The 23,303-nt window shown below is 37.1% G+C and overlaps 1 protein-coding gene across 1 annotated transcript in view; it reads left to right on the forward strand.

The window, feature by feature from the left end:
- Positions 1–571: 571 nt before the first annotated feature.
- The window catches only part of LOC107660312 (glutamate receptor ionotropic, kainate 3-like), a 148,162-nt gene continuing 125,430 nt past the window's right edge, over positions 572–23,303 (forward strand). Inside the window, exon 1 of the mRNA XM_016449590.1 lies at positions 572–942. Within this exon, the coding sequence (XP_016305076.1) occupies positions 843–942 (100 nt within the window). The 5' untranslated portion in view covers positions 572–842. The remainder of the gene's footprint in view (positions 943–23,303) is intronic.

The raw sequence follows: 23,303 nt of genomic DNA on the forward strand, positions 1-23,303 counted from the left end.
TACTTAGTGTGTCGCCCTTTTGCTGTAGATGACAGCAGCACTCCATGATGATCCATGTTAACCAGCATGATTTGAGAATGTTCCAAAGAGCATCTTGTGCTTCAATAGAAATCTGACCTGTTATACAAAGCACTGAACATGGACAGTATCATTTGCTTCCGTTTGATTAGTGCCTTAGAAATAGTACAAAATCTGAATTATCTCGTCTTGAACTCACATCATAATTGTTTTACGTTTGTTTGTTTGTTTTACTTTTCAAAATCCTTTTTTTTTTTTTCTTCCTCAAAAAAAGTTTTTATAATGAAGTCAAAAAAAAAATCACAGGTTTTCATACTCAAAGACTCATATTTTTGGAACCACCTGTATAGGCTATACAGCGTACATCACAGTGACCCTGCATATGCCTGGCGGTTCTTATCGCTATTGCATTTCTAATAATACGCAATATGCGAACAGCGCGACACGGACAGCGTAACGTGAAGCGCGTTAGTCCCCATCCACACTGACGCGGGACTCCAGCCCGGTTGTTGCGGCATCAGCGGTAGGAGGAGATACAGAGGGGATACAGGGACTCCTGCAGACTGATTTCAGCAGCTCGGCACTCGCAGGTGGAGACGCGCACCGATCCGGAGCTTCGTCTGAGAGCCGAACGCGCGCACTCACTCACTCGCTCGCCCAAATTAATGAATAAAATAATTAATACAGCGAGCTCGTGTTCAAACCAACTACAATGAGAGCAAATCTGTCGCAGTCAGTCCAATCCTCATATGACTCCCAGCCATTTCAAATTTGATGAGCAGTTTTTGGAGAGCTCCTTGGATTGATCCCAGTGTTTTCCAGTCATGAAGAACAGGAGGGAATATGTGGAATACTGGAGCGCGATTATAGTGTCTCTCTTCTGGATTCACAGCTCTGTCGGGATGCCCCATGTCATACGGATAGGTAAGAGAGTGCGTAACGGACACCGACTCTTTAACTGAACAAACGAATGTTTTTATGAGTGTTGAAAGTGCTCGAGATGTTAATTTGGTTCGATCTGCTGTTAGTTCACATTTGACATTTAATAACTCTGTGGAAAATGTGAATAGATGTCTTCCACGGAGTTGTTTAAGCGCTGGAAATTTAGTTGCGCGTCCATCGGCATGCCGCGCGTCTTAGGAACAGATGGTGCTGCATTGATTTCGCGATCTCACAAACATTTGTAGCTTCTAAGAGAACATTTTAACTGTTAAAATTGTAGCACATTACATTATTGACACTATGGCATTGCGGTGTTTCTTGTAAAAATCCGCCTGAAACACAAGTTCACAGTCTTAACAGGTGATCTAGGAAACATTGCGCCGAAGTTTGCCTGGAAACCTCACCTTTACGCACAGTGTAGCCAGGCTAAAGCTTCTCTGTAATACAGTCAAAAATAGTGCACTCATGCAACCTGACAAAGAGAGATATTTCTCAGTCTGAGAAGCTGAAATATGTGTGCCGCGTGGAGACAGGAGCCCAATAAAGATCAATACAGTTTTGTCTGAAAGCAGATCACTTTTGACAAGTGGTTCGATGCCTTCCAGAAAAAAATGGCTCTAAATGTCATTATGCGACATTAACATGTCCAAGCACAACCTTCAAGTTCCCCAACAAAAAAAGGAGACAGCGTTGCATTTATGCAGTTAAAATACATAGTTCAAACACAGCTACTCCGTTTATACTTACAGTTTGACTTTTGTTTGATAAAGTTGCATTTTTATTTAATTCCATTTTACTTTTTTTCTTCAACTGCATTTACTTATTTTCTCTTTCTGAAAGATTTACTTTGATGTCAACCTCCTTATTCAACTTTTTTTTTGTTTTATCTTTTTTAATAATGAACCATTATTAGGGCACATTTTGAGCATTCAGTTTCTTTCGTACTGTATGTAAAATACTTTGTGCTTGAGATTTGTGATCTTTGACAGCTCAGATCTTTTTTCTTTTATTTTTGCGGCAGTGTAAACGGAAATGTTTTCTGAAAAGTTGCTCTAATATTTCCACTGAACAATTGAAAGAAAAAAAAAAGATGACAAATGCCGTGTTTGGCTTGACACAAAATCTGCTTTTAAAAATAATGTAATGATATCTCTCAAACAGACACCACTTAATGAAAATATTGGGTCTTTTTTGATCAGTGTGCAGTGAGTCCTTCTAAAGGACCCCATAAATATGATTTTCAAAATGCATGACTTTGTGGGAGTATTGGCTGTGCTTTTTTTTTTTCTCCTCACTAAATTTGTGCAGCAAAATAACTGAAGTCTGCATGCATAATGGTATGTCTACTGTCATTCGAGTCCAACCTCGTACCACCAGAGGGCTTACTGTTGACCTGCGTGAGGTTTTGTTTGCCACATCGTAAGCATCATAGCATGGAAATTCATTAGAGACTTGTGTCCAAAGAGAGCAGGCAGGTTGCAGGAGGGAGGCTGTATTTGCATCCATTCGCCATGTGCTAGCTTAAGTGCTACACCATCAACACGACTTGTGTAATGGTGGGCATCCACAGTAGTCATGCCTCCATTGATTTCACTGTTTTTACAACGCACTTCTCAGAGGCCAGATGGTCAATCAAACTCACTCCACAACACTGTAAATGTCAAGGGGAAGAGCGTTTCTGCTGTGCCTGTGTGTTATTAGCTGTCTTGCCCTCCTGCTATGAAACTAAAACAGGAAATGCTTTGAAAAGGACAATGAGGCAGCTCATTACAGCATTACGACGTTTGTTTGTGGCAGAGCCGCAGGATTTTGCAAAATCAAAGTATTTAGATTTGTGTTGCTTGGAACCGATTTAGCACTCGGCATGGTTTGTTTGGCATGGCAGAAGCTGTGATCCGATTGATACAGTACTGAGAAGCCTGGAGTAGCTAAGCAATATAGATAATGCATCACCAGTGCAGGGGAAGAATTGCAAACCGGACGATATACGACATGTGCATTTTCACATATGTGCTTTAAGGTCTGAAATTGCCTCAGTAGGGTCACATGTTTTTGTGCTTCTCCAAAATGCGCGTCACATGACAATCATCAGATCCAAAAACAGCCTTTGACGTCAAACTCAATGGGTTTTCAATACCCAGCTTGACTTTTCAGTCTAGTTTGGATTCGCCGCTGTCACTCAAACCTTTCAATATCGTTCAGGGCAGCTGCAGCCTATCAGAATCCACTCCAGTTTTGGCACAAACGGCTCTGGACAGCATCCAAATGTCACTGCAGAGTAATGCACATGTCTTGGAAAATTATGACAATCTTTCAAGAGGTTTGTTTCTTTGTAATCCTAATTTTCAGGAATTTATCTTGCATAGTATGACCTTTAGAAAGGGCCATTTGAATGAGATTTTTCTAACACCTTGGTATACATTTACACACACACCTTCATAAATGCAGTATTTTTGGGGGTATTTTTTTAATGATAAGCTTGTGCGTTTAGGCTGTCTCGTCTGTTGTTCAAGAATACGATTAATGGAGTAAATTGAATGCTTTTAAATGAGAGAATCAGCGCCAGAGAAAGATTTATTGAAAAATCAATTGCTTTATCTACCTAAGAGTTACAGTGCTTCATTATGAACAGTTAATCAATCTCGCATACGGTTTTGTCACTTATATGTTTCACCTTCTAAAAAGACATGTTCACAAATTGTTATATAAATTCAACATTTGTTAAATAAAATGTCAAACATTTTTTTTTTTTTGACAGAAGTTACACTATGACGCAAAAACATGCAGTTGTTATCTTAGAGAGCTAATTCTTACATTGGTGTAATCGTTGTGTTGTCAGAATTGTGTGATTCTTTTAGAGCAATTAAAATGCTCTTCATATTAAAAGCACATGATAGTTTCTGAGGTGTGTGTCCCCTAAATATGCTTCAAGTATGCGACTGAATTTCCGCATGACAAAATCACACAGGAAGCGGAGATACATTTCTAAAGAAGCTGACAACAAGAATTGCACCATCGGTATAAGATGGCCATCAGTTGCAGAGTGAAAATTAATTTTTAATATTTGTGCAAATTTAATCTATAAGCTGTCGTGGGCGAATTTATGCAGAATTCTTCTGGCAGAGACTAGAGGTCGATTCATCTGTGTTTTGTGTGTGTGAGACACTACACGGAAGGACGGAAGGGTTCGAGCCCAGTGCTCAAGTTCTTTGATGTCCGCTGTTGTCTACTGTAGTGGAAATGCGGGGAGACAGCAGCGTCTCACACAAACAAGACACACACACACATACAGATACGTACATCACGAAATGCATGTGCTTTGTACGCACACACACAGCTGTGTGATTTCACTGAAGCTGTTGTACATGCGCTTCCATTTACGGAGTCAGCACACTTATGGCCTGCCGATTAGCTTCAGTGCCATTAATGAGAGCAAGCAGATGTCGGTTTTGTTCGCATGAAACCCTAAATCAAATGCTCCATACTCTCTTTTCTCAAATCACTGTCACTCTTTTATTCTGAAGCTGAGATCTACTTAAAGATCGACTACACACACACACACACACACACACACACACACACACACACATGTATGTTTTTGCATAAATTCAATATGTACACAAAATAAATAAATAAATAAATACATGGTTCATAGTGACACACATGACATGATTTGATTTCATGTTAATGCAGCAGAAAATCTCCATTACACGAGTTTGAAGCTTAATCTGAAAATCTATACATTATATGGAGTATAATTATGACAATTTGAGGGTACGGAGAGGGTATGACTTTGACGCACTCAAAGAATTGGTAATCAGGCATTTTGAATTGAAAAGCAGACATGGGTTGGTCCGTAGCGACTTATAAGCATCTATGACTGTCTTATCATTACTTTACTTTTATTTGAGTCAAAATAGACCCACTTCATTTTCATTAATACATGTCTGTCTATATTACTTTTTAAATGTCTTTGAAATTGTTACAACCTCTGAAACGACTTTTGACTGTCACCTAGTTCATGCAAGCTATAAAAATAGGCAAATAGCTAGTATTTTATGTTAATGTAGGTAACACAGTCTTTTTAAAATTTTGGCAATAGGATAAGGGGAAGTGTATTTTTTTTTCACTACCAGCATAGACAAACAAAATTGCACTCAACAAGTTTTACATTTTCAAATAGTTTTCTTAAAAACAGATTTCTCCCATCTGCAAATGATTGGACAGAAATATGTAGTCTCACACCAAACTCACTCTATCTGTTTTAGCTTATTAAACTCGTGAAATGGAAATTCACCCTATTTATTTTCTAAATGCATGCTATTGATCTTTTTGTGAATGATTCATCCATGCATATGTTTTATTTTTTTTCACTGTAGTGTCAAAATGTCATATCTCAATCTTCCAGTGAAATGGCCGACTTCTCTCTGTTGGCATATCAATCTTTTAACCCCTTTTTTTGGAGTCGACTGCAAATTCACATCCAATCGACAACTGGTTGTTTGAACCAAGTCCCGTCCTACATTTTTTTCTTTTTCGAAAATCCATATCGCTCGGATGTCCATTACAACATGTAAGAAAATATTTGTTGTTATTCTCATTACATTGCAACTTTAAACTGTGGTAGTAGGAGAAAGCATTATAAAAAAAAAAATAAAAAAAACTACACACATCATTTGTCATAGGCCATGGTGCTATTGTTCAGGGCTGCAGGTAATAATAGCTGATCTGACAATCAGGACAACAGCATGATGGTGAGTGTGATATTTTTTACACAACAGTTCTATGAACAAGAAGTATTGTGTAACTTACTATGCATTTCAGACCAAAATTATTGTCTATATCTCATTTCCGCCAATTAAAAGACTTCAAAAAGATAAAGCATCAAGCTTTGTGTGTCACCAGTGGTGTATAAAGTACCTGAAAGCCATACTCAAGTAAAAGTACAGATATCTTACCAGAAAATGACTTTGGTAGAAGTTGAAGTCACCATTTAGAATATTACTTGAGTAAAAGTCTTAAAGTATGTGATATTTATTCTGCCGTGCAAAGGCAAAAGACCGTAACTTTGATTTTTGTCGAAAATGAGTTATTGATATTTTTGGGAATTTCAAGACATCCTTTATCATGTGCATAAGTATCTTGAGTCAATTTTGTTGTTTTTCCGAGAAAATAATAGGTCGTCTCAACCGTAACTTCGAAAAGCCCCGGAGAAACCAAGGCAGAACACCGTATAACACCAGTTACGGCTCTTTCACTTTGTTTGGAACGCTCAAATTGAGTTAAGGCGTTCTGCCTTTGTTTAGCCGTGCATCAAAATGAAGTTACGGTGCCGGTTTGGAGCTATACGGTGTTCTGCCTTTTTTTTTACTGACCATTAAAGTCTGCCGCATTTTAATTACGGAGTAGACAAACGAATTAGATAGATCGTGATCTACCAAACAGCTCCATATAACAAAGCACTGTAAAGACTAGATACCTTGGCAGCAATATGTAATCGTGAATAACCTTTAAAGATTTTTTTTTTCTTTTTGTAATGCAGATTATTCACCAGGCTGTCACTTAGTTGGACGCGTGTGTACTCGAATGCCGTAGCTAGCGTGATCAAATATAAAATCAGTAGCCTACTAACAGTTCGCAATTAAATCCATATCCTACCTTTTCTTGTAACCCGATAAAATCAATCCATGGCGATGAACGTTATCGGAGATATTTAATCCACAAGCATTCTGAGAATTATTCCTGCTTGCTGGTGTTCACATCAATCCACAAGTCGTTCTTTTAGTTTAGGCTATTTAATACAAGTCAATATAAAAGCAATTATGCTATGTCTAGGATTCTATTACGTTAATGAGCATAGCAAATAAATTGGTATCCATGGTATCCACTCACTTTTAACTTTATTCTGCTTGTTACGGTAAAAAAAAAACAATTAATACAGTCACATTACTATATGCAATAGCCTTTATGAGATAGCCCATGATCACTAGATTTTATACAGGTGTTACTATAATGATTTTGTAAATGGTGATCAGCAACCAAATATTGATAATGTGGAAGTTACTGCCTTTTGCCTTGGTGTGACTTCTCATGTTTTGCAGACAATGCAAAGGCAGAGTACATTAACTTCAAAATAGGGGTAAAAATCAAGTTTGAGCTCACAATTTTTTAAAGTAGATACTTTTCATTACTAAAACATCTAATTGTTAAATTTCCAGTGTCCTACCTATAATTAATTTGGCTGGACAAGTAAAAAAATTGAAAGTCATTTTTCTCAGTTTCACACTCTAGCGAGTTAAGGTCTTTTGCCTTTGTAAGGCAGTATTGTACTTAAGTAAGAAAAGTATTATTATTTTTTATCTTAAACGTACTTAAGTATTGAAAGTAAAAGTACAAGTAAATTCAAAATGGAAAAGAAGCAAATAAATATAAAAAATTAGGTATGTAACGAATAACCGCGAGCCGATCGAAAATCGATTCAAATATGTGACGATTCAAATCGGTTGAGATGCCAAACAAATCGCGATACCATGCTAAAATGTTCAGAGAGTTGTCATGATTGAAATATAATTAAAAACATTTCATACACAGCTTGCGTAGCAAGATTGTGTTCAGTTTTAACTCTTTCTTCCATTTTGTATTTTTGGGTAAGAATAAGAAGCACTTCATCCATCATTCCAACATAAGAAATCATTTCTGGAATCTGCATCTGAAATAGGATGCATTTACACAGTTTAATGTATCTCAGAGGGGACATGGATGCATTTAAACTGCAGTTACAGATGCATAAATAGGCCTAATGTTTAGTTTTAACATAAAACGTTGAATACTGACATCTGAAATAATTTAAAACATGAAAAAAAGTCGAAATGTGAAATTAAAACCGACAGTAGGTGGCAGCAAGTGACCGTTAATGAGTGAGTCATTGAGATTCAACCGATTCATTCAAAAAGCTGATTCATTCAATAAGTAAACACCGTCCATTGAGACGCAAAACAGTACTGTGTGATCTTTGTTTGGAACTATTTTCGTTGGCAAAATTTTGTTAAAACAAGCAATATTATGTCTAAAATATAAGACACTTATTGCTTTACTAAACTTGTATAAAATGATTATTAAATGTGTAATCATGCTGATATCTGCAGAAAAACGGTACTCTTTGTGTGTTATAGATTAAGTTAACCATATTAAATTATATAAATATAAAAAGCATACAGAAGCATTTTTGCCGTCTACAATTTAGAATGCCTGGAATTTTGAGTTTTAATAGACTAATAAATCAACGTGCGTGCACTCTGTGTGTGATAATGTCAGATCGCACATCATTACAACAACACTTACCATATTATCGCAGAAGATATACTGTATATAGCACACCCCAGACTCAACTTGAGTGGAAAATTAATCATCCGCGGTTGTGCGTGCACTTGTTTGCACATGAGCAAAGGTGTTTTTTAGGAGTCTAACTTGCAAGCGCCAGACCACTGATTCGTCAGACCTGCTTACCTGCAGTCCATGTTCTTCTGACTTTATTTTGTAGTAAGTAACGAATATGCTTCTGGGAAATGTATTGGAGTAAAAGTAAAAGTTGGCAGAAATATAAAAACTCAAGTAAAGTACAGATACTCCCAAAAAATACTTAAGTACTGTAACAAAGTATTATTACTTTGTTACATTACATCACTGCACATACTAAACACTTTTTCAAAGTGTTTTGTAATCACTCTGCTCCAGCTTTTCCATTGCCTAGTGAACTTTCGAATCCAGGCAGATCCATTCCTCGCTGCACATAAATTCAGACAAGCGGAGTGATACAAACAGTGAAGTGTCCCAGTGCCGGTCTACTCTTGGAATGTCATGTTGCGAATCAAATGCTAGCTTGACACTCCACATGTAAACCTACCTTGTACTTTCTGTAGTTGCATAACAAGACGGCCAGTGGTAAATAGAGATACCATTACAGCAGTCGCACAACAGTCAACTAATTCACTGACACACAAGGTCTTCCCTTTCACCAGGAGCCCTCAACTGTTCTCAGAACAGATGGTGTTTTCATATCACACTACAAAGTGTGTGCTCTACAGCTCTAGGTCTTTCGGGAACATATGTGCTTTATAATAAATAATAAGCTGACTAATCTTGCACCGATGCAACAGTACCTCTCCTTGGAGAGGAAAGGGTGGGCTAGAATCAAATATTATGTCAGTACTCTGTGGTCTCATCAACAGAAATGGTGGGCCGTTGTCCCTGGATGTGTGTGACCTTTCAAATATGTCAGCTCTTGGAAAAATACATAGCTTGTCAATGTAGTTGCTTTCTCCGTCTCGCTCTTTCAATCTCATTCTTTCTCTCTGTTACTCTTTTTTTTGTTGTTGTGGGAGGAGCTACACCAGCAGACAGTATCAAATTTCATGTCCAGCCATTTGTCTTTATTACAAGCCCCTGTCTAACGCATCCGATTCCCACTCACTCCCGTCAGCCGGCCCCTGCTGGGAAAGTCAAACAGAATTAAACCGTCCAAAAGGGGAAAACCCAGCCATGTTTTCCTGTATGACCGCAGGTCACTGCGCCACGCAGAATAAACAAAGGCGAGGACACGTCAAGATGCCGTTGCACCATTTCTCAGTCATGCGAGCGACCAGACAATCGCTCCGACCGACCGAATGGGCCGCACTCAGGTGCTGACTAAATATCTGCTGTGACTCGGCCTTTGAGAAGCAGTGAAAGGAGAAAGCAAGAGCCAGACGGAGCTTGGGAAACTCTTATTTAGTTTGTTAATTAGCTCGAACCTTTTGATCCCAATTTAAAAACCTGCCACGTTGCAGCGCTCGCCTCTTTTGTGCATTGCCCGGAGCAAAATAAAACGGAGCCCATTTTCCCCCTTTGCTTTTCAAATTGTGTGGCATTCAAGTCCTCCCCCTTCACATTCTCCCTACCTTTTGATGTGAGCTGCCTTATCCGTCTGCCGACATGCCCGGTGCCTGCAGAACTGTACGTTAGAGTATGGATCACCTCAAGCAGTCCGTTTCCTTCAGCTTCACTGAGCACTGATGACATTAAGGTATATTGATTTAAATGTACATTGTGTGAAGAGGTACGTTAGCCATTAGGTTGGAGTGAAATTCACAAAAGAGGTTCCTTTATTACCTCAATTGGTAATGAGTTCAAATAGAAAAGAAATGGAGACTTTGCAAAAAAAAAAAATCATATGGAAGACTTCTGAAGGTGAAGTGTGCAATTTCTTTGATGTGTGAAATATTTGATACAATACAAAATAAAAAATGTTTCTAACTAAGTAAAATTGTGTCAGACTTTTCCCACCAGGTCGAAATGAAAATTCACAAAAGAGATTCCTTTATCATCTCAATTGGTTCTACTAGATAATAAGATTAAATTGACATCAAATGGATACTTTTGCTTACATTTCTAAAGGTTAAGTGTGCAATTTATTTGATTTGTGAAATATTTGAAGCACTAAAAATAGTTAATTGGTCTAACTTAATAAAATTGTCACATTTCCCACAAGGTTGGAAAACAAAAATACAAAAGAGATTACTTTATTATCTCAGTTGGTTCTACTTGGCCATGAGGTTTTTGATTATGATTATTTATTTATTTATTTATTTATGTATTTATTTATTTATTTTTATGTGTGAAATAGTTGATGAACTGAAAAAAAAGTTAATAATTGTAAGTTTAATAAAATCATGACACACATTTCCACACAGTTGAATGGTTTAATAAAAAACGGTTAACTTCCACTTTACAAACTTAAGTGGATAAAACATAATGAAATTACGTGACAAAATGTTCTAATATTGTATTGGTTTAGCTTAAGCTTAAGTAAACTGAATGAGCAGCTTTTTTTTAGAGAGAGAGAGAGAGAGAGAGAGAGAGAGAGAGAGAGAGAGAGAGAGAGAGAGATTTGTCTCTTCTCCCAGCTAAGCATAAAAGGCAGATTTAAGAAAGCCATTTGTAGATTGAATTCCCTAAAAAATACTGAAACATCTTATTTTTTGTTTGATTTGTACCCTATAACTGTAAGTTTGGGAAACTAAAGTCAGACAGGGTACGTCTTTATTATTTTATAATGCAGAAAGTACACACTTCACATCTTTACCTTAGATGGTCCTGAGAAACAGCACTAGATCTGAAGAAAAGATCTCAAGCGGTACTCAGATGTATCAATACATCAAAGTCTGCAGTCACTGAGAATTGCATATTAAGATGTTTTCAAATGCCTTTCCCCCACCTCCACCCCCAAATTATTTGAGCTATGCTATCCACATTTTGTAGCTCTGTGTCTCGCTTTATGTCAACTTTTGTGTCTGGAATCAATTTTAGAGAAGCATATGAGACAAACTTGAGGTACGAAGGAGCATCATCTGAGGTATTAAATGTTCCTGTTGGACATGCTCTAGCCTTCAAAATGGCTAGAAATGCTGGATTGGCTCAGGTAACACAATTTCATAACAAAAAGGAGCATATTTTTGGTTTCTCTTATGTCGAAAAACAAGACAGAAACAAAAACTTGGGGAAAATAGCCACTCGTGAGGTTCATGGGAAGAATGCTAACAAATACTTGGTGGTCATTCTGAGGTACCTGGAACTTAATTTGGTTAGTTAGTTATCCTAATAGGCTCCTGTTTCATCCACTAACCCGTGATCTGTAGACAAGACATGAGTTATTGTGATCATCAGTCCATTGGCACTCACAGAGCTCTTTGGAGGTCAACCTGAGGTTAGCTGAATGACAGCTGCCTTTGCATTTCTATTGAGCAACAGCTCTTTTCTCCCACGTCTCCTTTGTCCTTTTGAGAATCTACAAGTGCTGTGAAAGGTTTTCGGTTATGGAGGCATGCAATTAACAGAACATATAACTATTGTGTTTCTGCCATAATTTTATTTTCATCAGATTTGTTCCATTCCCAATAAGATAATTATTTTATTGAGAAATTCTATATAGGAAGTTGGACTAAAGCTTTCATAAATGAAGTGCAGTTCACAATTCTAGGTTTGCTTGAACAACCGTTAATAACATGGCCATGTTAAAAGCTATGCAGTAAAGAGTAACACGGCTTTTTATGGATCCATCCAGTTTTTCTCTATATACTTCTCTGTGCATTTGTAGCTGGAGAGATTGGAGTAGGAGCAGAGAGTGTTGACCTCAGATATAGTGCTTGTGAAGGTCAAGAGACCCACAAGTCCATAGCATCTCAAATGGATGCCCCAAACAGCACTTTGGAAGTGAAAATGTGAAATATTATATAAGTTATATGTTTTTTGCTGGAAAAGAGGAGACTTAAGCAATTCAAAATTTTGTAGTGGTCATTGAATACATGCAACAGTGATAGACATGTTTAGGTGTTGTTTAAGAAGAATAACCAATCAAAAAACTTTGCTTGGAGTCTCACTTTCTAGTCTGTTGTTGTTCATTGTGCAACTTAGGCAGTTTTTATGTTCTTGCCTGTAGGAAATAAATAATAAACTGCATATTAAAAGATCACCAGCACAGTAGAGATTCAATAAAAACAATACCCTGCATGGAAACGGACTGTGTTGAACATTGAGTTTGAATACAGAATGATGGTGAAACAGAATAATTAGCTGAATTAATTACCACTCTGTTCATTGATCGACATCAGACGTGAACTTGAGATCATGAAATTTGCATGAATACACACAGTTGGTAATCAATGCTTATTATTTAGCTTTAAAGAAAACAAGATAAATAATGATTAATTCTTCTCCAGTTTGTCAAGACAATTGTTAATTTTGCATGCAATGCTGTGGTTGCACTGGTTTATTCATCTTAATAAATGGTTTATCACAACACTCTGGAATTGACTTTTGTAGGTAACATTCAAGACTGCTGATGCACCTCATGAAAACTGTATACTGAAATTATTTATTGCTCTGAGAGATGCAATATTTTAATCTTGGCATGTCTATACAATGTGCACTAGCTTGTAAGCCACTAACACAAAGCCATTACTGAACCGTAAGCCAAGAGCTAGTACAGGAAATGTCAGGGGTAGTGTAGAGTCATTCAGGCAGGAGATGAGAACAGCAAGGTGAACTCTGATCTAGGGAGCTAAAAGATTACCAATAAACACAAGAAAACAAGGGCTTTTGCAGCCGCCCTTGACAATAATGTGACGTCTGGACTTTGAAAGGTACTGCATAAAGATCGGACCACCATAAAGCTCAGAAACAGCAATGTTTTGAAATGCCCAAACTGATTTGGTTTTAAATGTCATGGACAGTCAAATGATTCAGAAGGCAGGGTTTCTGCTGAAATCCACAAACAAGCATCTCTATAATGTAAGCAAACACAGCTCCATATTGTTGTAAATATCACGTTTATCATATTCCGATTTGTCTTTGTTGTAGCTTATGTGCCTCGGGTTTAAAAAAGAAAAGAAAAGCAGAACAGTGTACGTGTCTGCATTTGCACGCTTGTCTGTAGTCGTAAAAAAAGTCATTATCCACACATGAACACGTTAAAGTTTCAGTGATAAATCATCGGTTGTGTTTGACATTAGTTCACTCCAGGTTGTGGGTCTTAAGAAGGATGAATGAAACCCTGTGATTGAACAACATGAAACGAAGCAGTGATTGAAAAGAAAGAGGCACGTCTAGGCCAGGGGACAATCAGTGGGTCTTTGTGCCGTTTTCCCAGCCGGTAATGACATCTGGAACGCCTCGTGCATAGAAATAGGCATTAGCGCTCGGGCAGAATCCGGTGTGGCTGCAACTCGACAAAGATGACAGAATCCACACAGCGAACGTCTGCAGGATGGGGCCTATTAGAGACCGAGATCTGTTTGAGCTGCTGACAGACTTGAAAAGAAAGACTTGAGAAGATATTACCTCCAATTATGAGGCTTCCTGACCAGTGTGATCGAGTGGAACTGGGAAGGCTGAGCCCTTTCATACTCTCGACACGTCAACTACTTTTTCAGAGGTCTTACGATGATATAGAGTTGCTTTCTTTCCTCATTCCTTCATCCCTCGATCTCCAGGTCCTCGTTCTCAGCCCTCTCATCTCGTTTCCTTAAAGATCAGCGATGCAGGGCTGAGCGTTTCAAAGTCCTGAGAAAAACACCCCCGTTCTCTGAAACGGAAAGTCTTTTCGTGGCCGACTCAACTGCGAAGTAGACCTCATCCTGTCAAATTGCAAATTTAATCCTATCCAGCATGTGCAAATGGTTGTAATCCCCACTGGGACACAATGGTTTGTTCACTTCTCATCCAACCCCTGCCTCATCTGGCTGGATTATAATGTCTCTATTTGAGTAATGATTGCCAATTACACATTTTTATATAATGGCCCTAATGCCACTTGGGTCTGCGCTATTCTATGCAGAGTTTAACAGAACAGACTCAAGTGCATTTTTAAGGATTTTATTTGCAGATAAAAATGAAAATGATTATCACCTCCTCAACCAATTAACTAATAAGTCAACCACACTTCCAACCAGTCAATCCCAGTTTCTCAGGTCTGAGATGTCAGAGCTTCAGTTAATCAAGCAGTCAGTCAGCCAGTCAATACACCAATCAATCAATCAATTGCCTAACCATCCAATGACTAAGGCTACGCCCACACGAAGTCAGAACTTCCCCTATCCAATCTTTTTTTCCCCTTGTCTCAAGAAATATCTGCGTCCACACGAAACCATGAAAACGACACAAAACGATGCAGTATACATGCCAGACCAGTATGTAGCGCTGTAATTCTGCCACAGAGATACACTAAAAACAGAGACGAAGACTTGGAGCGTGCGCATAAACCTTACGCGCGGTATACAAACAAACATGGACAAATAAATGTATTAATCTGTGTTAATGTTAGTTAATAAAAAGACAATCGTTCCATGTTTGTTCATGTTTTGGTTGCTTACGTAACTTAGTGGTGTCTGACTAGGGGGCGAGACGTGGGCTGATGACGTCATCGTTTCAGAAAATATACGGATTCGCTGTCCACACGAAAACGCAAGGGTGGCGTTTTCAGATTTATCCACTCTGGGACCCGGTTTCAAAAAATATTGGTTTCACTCTCCCAAAACGCCGGATCCATGTGGACGAAACGCCTATACGATACCAAATACGTATACAGCTAAACGCGTCTCTGTGTGGATGGGGCCTCAATCAGTCAGTGAGCTACCCAACTCCCCTACCACCAAAACTGCTGTACCAACCAGTCAGTCAATCTCAGTATCTCTAGTCTGTGACATCAGTGCTTCAATTAATCATCCAATTAGTCAATCAAATGCCCAACCATCCAACGAGCCAGTCAATCAATCAGTTAGCTAACCAACTCACCTACCACCCAAACTACTGTACCAACCAGTCAGTCAATCCCAGTATCTCTGGTCTGTGACATCAGGTCCTGACTCTGTCATGCCGAAAGTACCTTTTCTGTGATTTTCCAGTAATCTGAGTGGCTTGATTTGTCTCAGCTAGAGGGAATAAACGCTGATTGCCTTCCCCAGGTCTTGATGGTAAGTCAGAGTGCTCTCCCCTCAGAAGAAACGTGCTCCTTTGGGGACTGATTGGCTTCTTAGCCCTCACAGTGCTGGCTGACGTGTTAGCTGTATAACGCCAGTACACCTGACAAAGTCCTCATGATTGGAAGACTTTCTCTGCCCTGCCTGGCCTGAAGTATATCAATTCTCTTGTGTGAATTTGCCCCAGTTCACAAATGTTGCGTCCATGTTAGATTATTAAAGGGTGATAGATGTTTCACCCAGTGGACTCCTGACAATATTTGGAAAGATGAAGAGATGAGTTGGTAATGGAATAACATGATAGAAATGACCTGTCCTGTGTTCATGCACACAGTATTCAGACCATCAACTACAGTATTTGCTTTGCTACCTTGTTCTGGAGTACAACTGTTATTGCATTGATATTTGTTTGTAGGAAATCCAGCAAATGTTTTATCAAACAAAGTGGTGAACAGGTGTACCATTATTGCACACCGTATTTCACTGAAAAACCTACCTGCAATCCAGTTTAACCAGGTGCTAAATGCACTGAAATAGCACTGCACCAAGTATACATGTAAATAAAGTCATTTTCATTTTTTTTGCAGCGCAAACCTGCCTCATTTCTGTGTAAACTAGGCTCATTATTTATTGTGCCTTACTTAAAAAATCTCAGAGTTAGTTTTCTGCCACAAATACAATTTGCTTTAACGGAATGCAAGCAATAAACTGAATTGTATTTAAAAGAGGCATTAGTGTACAATTCCTATTGATCATAGCAGCACTCAGTCATTAAATGATGGAGAAGAGTGTTTTAGGCATATATCCAGACGTAGACGAGTGCACTTTCGGCATTTTAAAGAGTCAATTCAGGTGCTTGGATTGCAGTTGTGGAGTGATGCTGTCGTGCAGTGGTTCTCAATTCCAGTCCTCACGTACCACTGCTCTGCATATTTTGCATGTCTCTCTTATTTTTAACTCACCTGATTCAGATAACCAGCTCATTAGAAGAGCTGCATACATGAACTGTGTTCCGATTGACATGGTCCCTGCACAGTGTTCATTGCTCCCTACTCCCTGAGCAAGGGAAATCTGCAAGTTTATTTCTCTTTGGAACATTCATTCACAGATTTTTCACACACATATGAAACTGTGACATAATATACCTCCGTAAATAAATACAATTTAAATTCACATATCACACACTTTAATGCCCTTTGAATGGAACATATATGCTCCCATCAAATATCAAGTGAAGTCCACTTTGCAGGGCACTTACAGTCGAATAGAACAATCATCTGAAATGATACATACAAAAAGTGCAGAGCGGTGGTACGTGAGGACTGGAATTGAGAACCACTGCTGTAGTGCAATGTGTGTTATTATTGCACTTTAGTTATTTGAATGTTGTTTCTGAAATTTGTAAAAAAATATCCTTAATTAAAAAAAATAATAATAATAATAAAAAAAGATCCTTTACTTTCATTGCAATTCCATTATTCACCAGTAGGCTCACCTGATGAAATTTGTAGTGATTGCCTAATAATTTGCTGTATTTGTGGTATATTTTGCAAGGAAGGCGGTGCAATATGTTTAATGTTTTGCACTAATGTCTTAATCATCTGGATTTCAAATAAGCATTTTCACATGGATTAGAAGCATGCCACCAATGGTTTCTATGATCTACTTAGGCTTGCGATGCTTTTTGGAAATGCAACCCAGGCTGTATAAAATGTGATTATTTAAATATTTTGGTTTATTTTTTTATTTATTTTTTTAGAATATATTCATATGTTTACTTATGCTTTTTACTATGACTATTACTTCATTTGACATATTTAGCATTTTTATGCATGAATTTCAACTGCCCTTGTTAATTGGTTGTCATGGTTATTCATTTGATTATGTTCAGGTGTGTCTAGTTATCGCGTGTATATTAGTTCAGTTCTGTTTGTGTTTCCTTTGTAAATCCAACACTCTTCAGTGTTACCCTGTGTGTTGGATTAAAGACTTTCTAAACCTTCATGTTCATGTGTTTGTTTACAGTGTAGCGTGACACATTTAGAGTGAGCACATCAAGTTTTTAGTCAAAAGCACATTGACTTTGAATGGATGCGTAGTGCGTACTGTACTTTGTTAGGGTCAGTTGATGAAATCTCACTGTTCTGCTCTGACATCAGCCAGATTTGTGCTAATGTCAGAGCAGAGCATTGTGGGAATGTATGGCTAGAATAGATAAGTGCTATTTGCTCTCTGGCTGTCAGGTTTTGAGCAATGACTGATATGGAAACTAGCTTTTCTCAACTATCACATGGTCTGTCCTCAAAATGGAGGCGCTGTAATGACTTTTTTAGCAAGGCAATTTTAATAGAATATCTTTAATAGCATTCACAATAATTTCATTTGGAGACATGATTGAAAGTAAGAGAATGTGGAAATGAAAGGAAGAAAAAGCCATTTTCTCTTTTGTTAATCTATATGAAGGACCCAATGTTCTTTTCTTTAGTTTATTATTCTCGTGTGAGCGTGTATTCACGGAAGTTTCATTTCTTTGTGATATCTACTTTGCCTGTAATCTTAGACTATCCATCAGAACGTTTAAGACACTAACCAGACAAATAGAGGAACAAGTTCACACCAGACAATATGGAAATATATTTCCTCTGTAGGGCGGTAACTGCTAGGGAATACTAAATACAGGACAGCACTCTGAATGTCGTTAACATATCTTGAGGACAAACTCTCAATATTGACTTTAATAATAGCCAGTAGGTGCTGGACTTACGGTTTGCATAGAAGCTAGTTAAAGTTTGCTGTGCAATGTGAACTTAGAATGACCTCTCCATTCCAATCCATCATAAACTATTATCTAACCAGTACATGTGATGGAGGTCAATGTTACTTCACCATATCAATATACAGAAATATCCATAGAGAGATACATTTCCTTGTGGTACTGTATCTCTGTGTGCTTTAAGTAATTTGTCTTATATCTTGTGAACAAACCACCAAATGTTAGAAATGAACACCCAGACAATAAAGCAAATTTATTGATTGATTGATTGATGGATTGATGGATGGATGGAATAGAAAATAGGAGATGGGATGGTTGTAACATTTACTTAAAAAATTAAAGCTAAATATGACTACAGAACATACAGCTGTGATGTTTAATTGTATGTTTTCCTTTTAGTGAACACAATTTTGAAAGTGACAGTTTGTGTATTCATGTATTATTGATTTATGTATTTATGTTTTATGAATTGTGCAGTTTTGCATTTGATCTATATCTAATTTATCACATTAAAAAATATATTTCAAATGAAATGGGATGTTTGGGGTAATGGGTTGATGGAGGTTGGTATAAAAATAATTTGAACAACGTCATTTTTTTAACAAAATAATTTTTATTTTGTGTGTGTGTGTGTGTGTGTGTTACAACCCACCAAATCTACTGTTAAATCATCCGAAATGTAGGTTGTAACTACAACGCTCGTAGTTATTTTAATTTACATTCATTTACGAAGTTTAGGGTTAAGCTGTAGACTACAAAACAACTGCAGGTTGAATGAGATTTATGTGGAAACAATTCATCAAAGTCTAAGATACATTTCATGCTGAATTACACAAGTTGAAGCAAAAAGGATTGCAACCATCTCATATTCTCCCTCATTTATAATGATCGTGTTCTGGTTAAAATTAACATGTTGTATATTGTCACCATGCACAGGAACGCTTTTTAGTAGGTGTTCTTTCCCCATTTAGCTTTTAAATGGAAGCATAAGCTTTTGGTTTTGTAGGATAATCTCTACATCTTGTAAAATGCATAATATTTTAAGGTTACTGTCTTTCCCTTGATGTGTGCAATTGCATTTCACCGGCTGCCAACTATTATCTAATCTTTTTCTAAATGAAGTGGTGACTGTAGCCGCAGGCAAGTTCGTGTTCTGTTGAAAATGGAGTCCTACTTTTTTTTTTTTTTTCTTTTTTCATCGTCCCCAAACTCTCTATATCTACTCCGTAGCCCTTTGGGTAGAAGCTAGAATTGTGTCTAGCTGGATCTGTGCCCTAATGTTTTTGTCAGCAGCATCTCTTCACACGTTCTTTCTTTCCTTTCGAGAGTATGAGATGAGCTCTCTCTTCCTGCAGCCTGTCTTGGGTTCTTCCTCTACAATTATCTACTTCATACATTGCTCATGCATTTGCATGCAAGTCATTTTTTTCTAGTTTTCCTGTCTTGCCCTGTGAAAATTTCCTTCCTATTGTCCCCTCAGAGAAGATTACAATGTGACAATACTTCATTTGTATAATTAAACGTGCTAGTGCGGAGGACTACGTGTCTGTGTTGATGATAGACCTGTGTCGCTGCAAGAGAGGAGGGGGCAATGAAAATAAATCCAGATTGCTCTCTAAACTGCATTTACATAAGAAGTGGAAGTCAGTTGCAGAAGAATAGTTTGCAGTAGCGTTACATGAAGCCCGGGTGAGGACCTGGTAATGGATGGAGATTCGTGAACGGCATAATAATTGGAGGGACATCATATGTAACCGCTGTAAGCGATTTATTTTGGTGAATGTGAGATTTGATTTTTCTAAAATTTGTTTGCATTCTCACCAAAAAAAGAAAAGGGTCCTCTCTAAATGTTAATAAATCCAAGACTCACCAGATTAGATCTTTGCTCTCGGTTGGAGACATTGCTGATGAAACCATTTTGGACAGTTGACCTGCATGCACCTCCATGGCAGGACACAGCAACCTGGCTGATGCCATTCCATGAGAATGCAAAGGGAACGCAAAACTCTACAGGCAAAACCATTGTTTTTTTTGAGGCACTGGTCAGTTTTGAGATTTTTGGGCTGTTTTGCTTCCATAACGTGCCTTTTTTTTAGACGAGTGGAAAGAAAACATCCAAAATACACATTAAAATGCTTATTTTATTGCACTTTATCTAGTTGCATGTGTAGATTTCAATTGCAATACAAAGGAGTTTTTTATTTATTTAAATTTTTTTCAAAATGAGTCCGAAAATCTCTTTATATGCACCAAACTTTAACATTTTATTACTATCCATATTCTGAGTTTTTTTTTTTTTATGTTCACCTGATTAAGTTTTTTTTTTCTTTCTTTTCTTTCTCTTCTGATTTATTGAGTTATAAAAAAAGAGAAATAAAAACCTTTAAAAAAAGCTTGTAATGCTTTATCCAGTGTTCAAATGTATTTTCTGTAAAATGTATGCAAATTTGTGCATATTTAATTAAATAATGATTTATTTGCATATACGTAAACATAAGATTTCAGAAAAAAGATACAGAAATCATTCTGACTGTAAACTGATCCTTGTTTAAAGTCATTTAACTATATTAGTTGGCAAACAAGTCTAAAAACAGTTACAGCCATATTACAGTGATGGTTCAAATGGATTTGAACCATTATCCATTTTAAAATCAATGTTATGTGCAGCCCCTTGTGATTTATTGTTTTTTTTTTTAAGCATGATTGCTGCCTTAAGTAAATTGTGGACACCATATAAAATTTAGGATTGTATCTGAAAGCCTTGCTTATGTAGCTGAAAAAGTAGAGCATGCTAGCAACAGCAAGGTCATGCCCATGGAATGCAAAATCTTATAGAAATGTACAGTGTGTACTTTGAATGCAGTGTACGTTGCTTTGGATAAAAGCTAAATGCATAAACATAGATGACAACAAGCGATGTACTGTATCTTTTATACTTGTACACACTCCACATGACCTTCCGCCAAGGGGCGTTGCTTAGGAAACAATTCTAGAGCCACAGTCAGTTAGACTGGATGTGCCATTTTACAGTATATTTTTGAATTGTGAAAATGAAAGTAAGTCTGAATGTGTAAATATAACCCTGAATATGTAGTTACAACTCCGGATACAAAAAGAAGAAAATTATGCATATTTCAGATAACTCTCTCCAGATTGCAAATATGGAAAGTACCACTCAGTTGATTTGTGATTGAGTAATTGTTTCATGGCAATATTTCAAGCGGGAATCTCGCTCTGTAATTCAATAGAAGATTGCAGGTGTTACATCTGATTTTGTGCTTTGATTTAAATTTTCTAAACATGCTTCAGTGCAATTGCACATGGGCCTCTTTGGAGGTTTTGCCATTTGAATAGCATTGTTTTTTTTTTTTTTATAGTCCTTTTATTTTTACAATGGCTCTGTAATTATGTACGAGCAGCATTTGTTTCTGTCATTTGGTCTTTGTACCATTAACTTCACTTGTTTCATTATTTTTTATACATCACATAATAATGAAGCTAGTGAAGCTGCTTTTAGTTTGTATCATATCACTATAAATTTACCAATGAGTGTTTAGCATGAATAATATGGGCAGGCAGTGAACACTGCAGCAGCGTTGCTTTATGCCATCATAATTGAAGAATAAGTCTTATGTGACATATTTACCCATTAATGGATGTCTTGATTAAAACATACATATATTGTGCATTTTGCTGCAGTGCATGCTGCTGATCAAGTCTGGAAGCTTGTGCTTTACCCATGCTAGTGTGCACGTGAAAATATATTTTTACATCAAAATAAGTTACTGTCATTTTCACTGTGCTGTGTGATCATCTGTTTATTTTGAGAATGAGTTAAATTTGGATCCAATTTTTTAACCTCCTTTGAATTGTGGAGAACTTAAAAACTTAGCATTGTCAACCTGACATTTTGAGACCGTCTTGGTGTAATAATAGCATTAATGCACATACATTTTCAGTGATATATTATTTTTCCCAGTATAAACTGTACTCTGTAGTCTCGGGTGGTTTTTTTTTTTTTTTCCCACAGTTATAAGCCTAATTGCCATTTTACAGTATATTTTTGAATTGTGAAAATGAAAGTAAGTCTGAATGTGTAAATATAACCCTGAATATGTAGTTACAACTCCGGATACAAAAAGAAGAAAATTATGCATATTTCAGATAACTCTCTCCAGATTGCAAATATGGAAAGTACCACTCAGTTGATTTGTGATTGAGTAATTGTTTCATGGCAATATTTCAAGCGGGAATCTCTCTCTGTAATTCAATAGAAGATTGCAGGTGTTACATCTGATTTTGTGCTTTGATTTAAATTTTCTAAACATGCTTCAGTGCAATTGAACATGGGCCTCTTTGGAGGTTTTGCCATTTGAATAGCATTGTTTGTTTTTTTTATAGTCCTTTTATTTCTACAATGGCTCTGTAATTATGTACGAGCAGCATTTGTTTCTGTCATTTGGTCTTTGTACCATTAACTTCACTTGTTTCATTATTTTTTATACATCACATAATAATGAAGCTAGTGAAGCTGCTTTTAGTTTGTATCATATCACTATAAATTTACCAATGAGTGTTTAGCATGAATAATATGGGCAGGCAGTGAACACTGCAGCAGCGTTGCTTTATGCCATCATAATTGAAGAATAAGTCTTATGTGACATATTTACCCATTAATGGATGTCTTGATTAAAACATACATATATTGTGCATTTTGCTGCAGTGCATGCAAATTGTCTGTCTTATGCATTTATATTTAGCATGCAGAATGCAACTTATGCAGGCAGATTTTTAAAATGAGAATTTAAGAGTAAGCGTGTATATATATTTTTTCCGCAATGTCATTTTGACACTGAGAACTCACAGCTGTGTAAGAGTACATGTCCCTGAAATGTCAGACTGATATCTGTTATGATGTTATCAGACATAATGTGACATATCTGTTATCTGGCATAATTTAAACACCGTAAATCAGGTGTTGCAGAAACTGTTATTTTATATTATTTTACTTTTGTTCAGAACAATGCAATGCTCATTATGATGGATATATATACAGTATG

This window comes from Sinocyclocheilus anshuiensis, unplaced genomic scaffold (genome assembly GCF_001515605.1).
Source record: "Sinocyclocheilus anshuiensis isolate Anshui unplaced genomic scaffold, SAMN03320099.WGS_v1.1 scaffold1469, whole genome shotgun sequence".
Lineage (NCBI taxonomy): Eukaryota > Metazoa > Chordata > Actinopteri > Cypriniformes > Cyprinidae > Sinocyclocheilus > Sinocyclocheilus anshuiensis.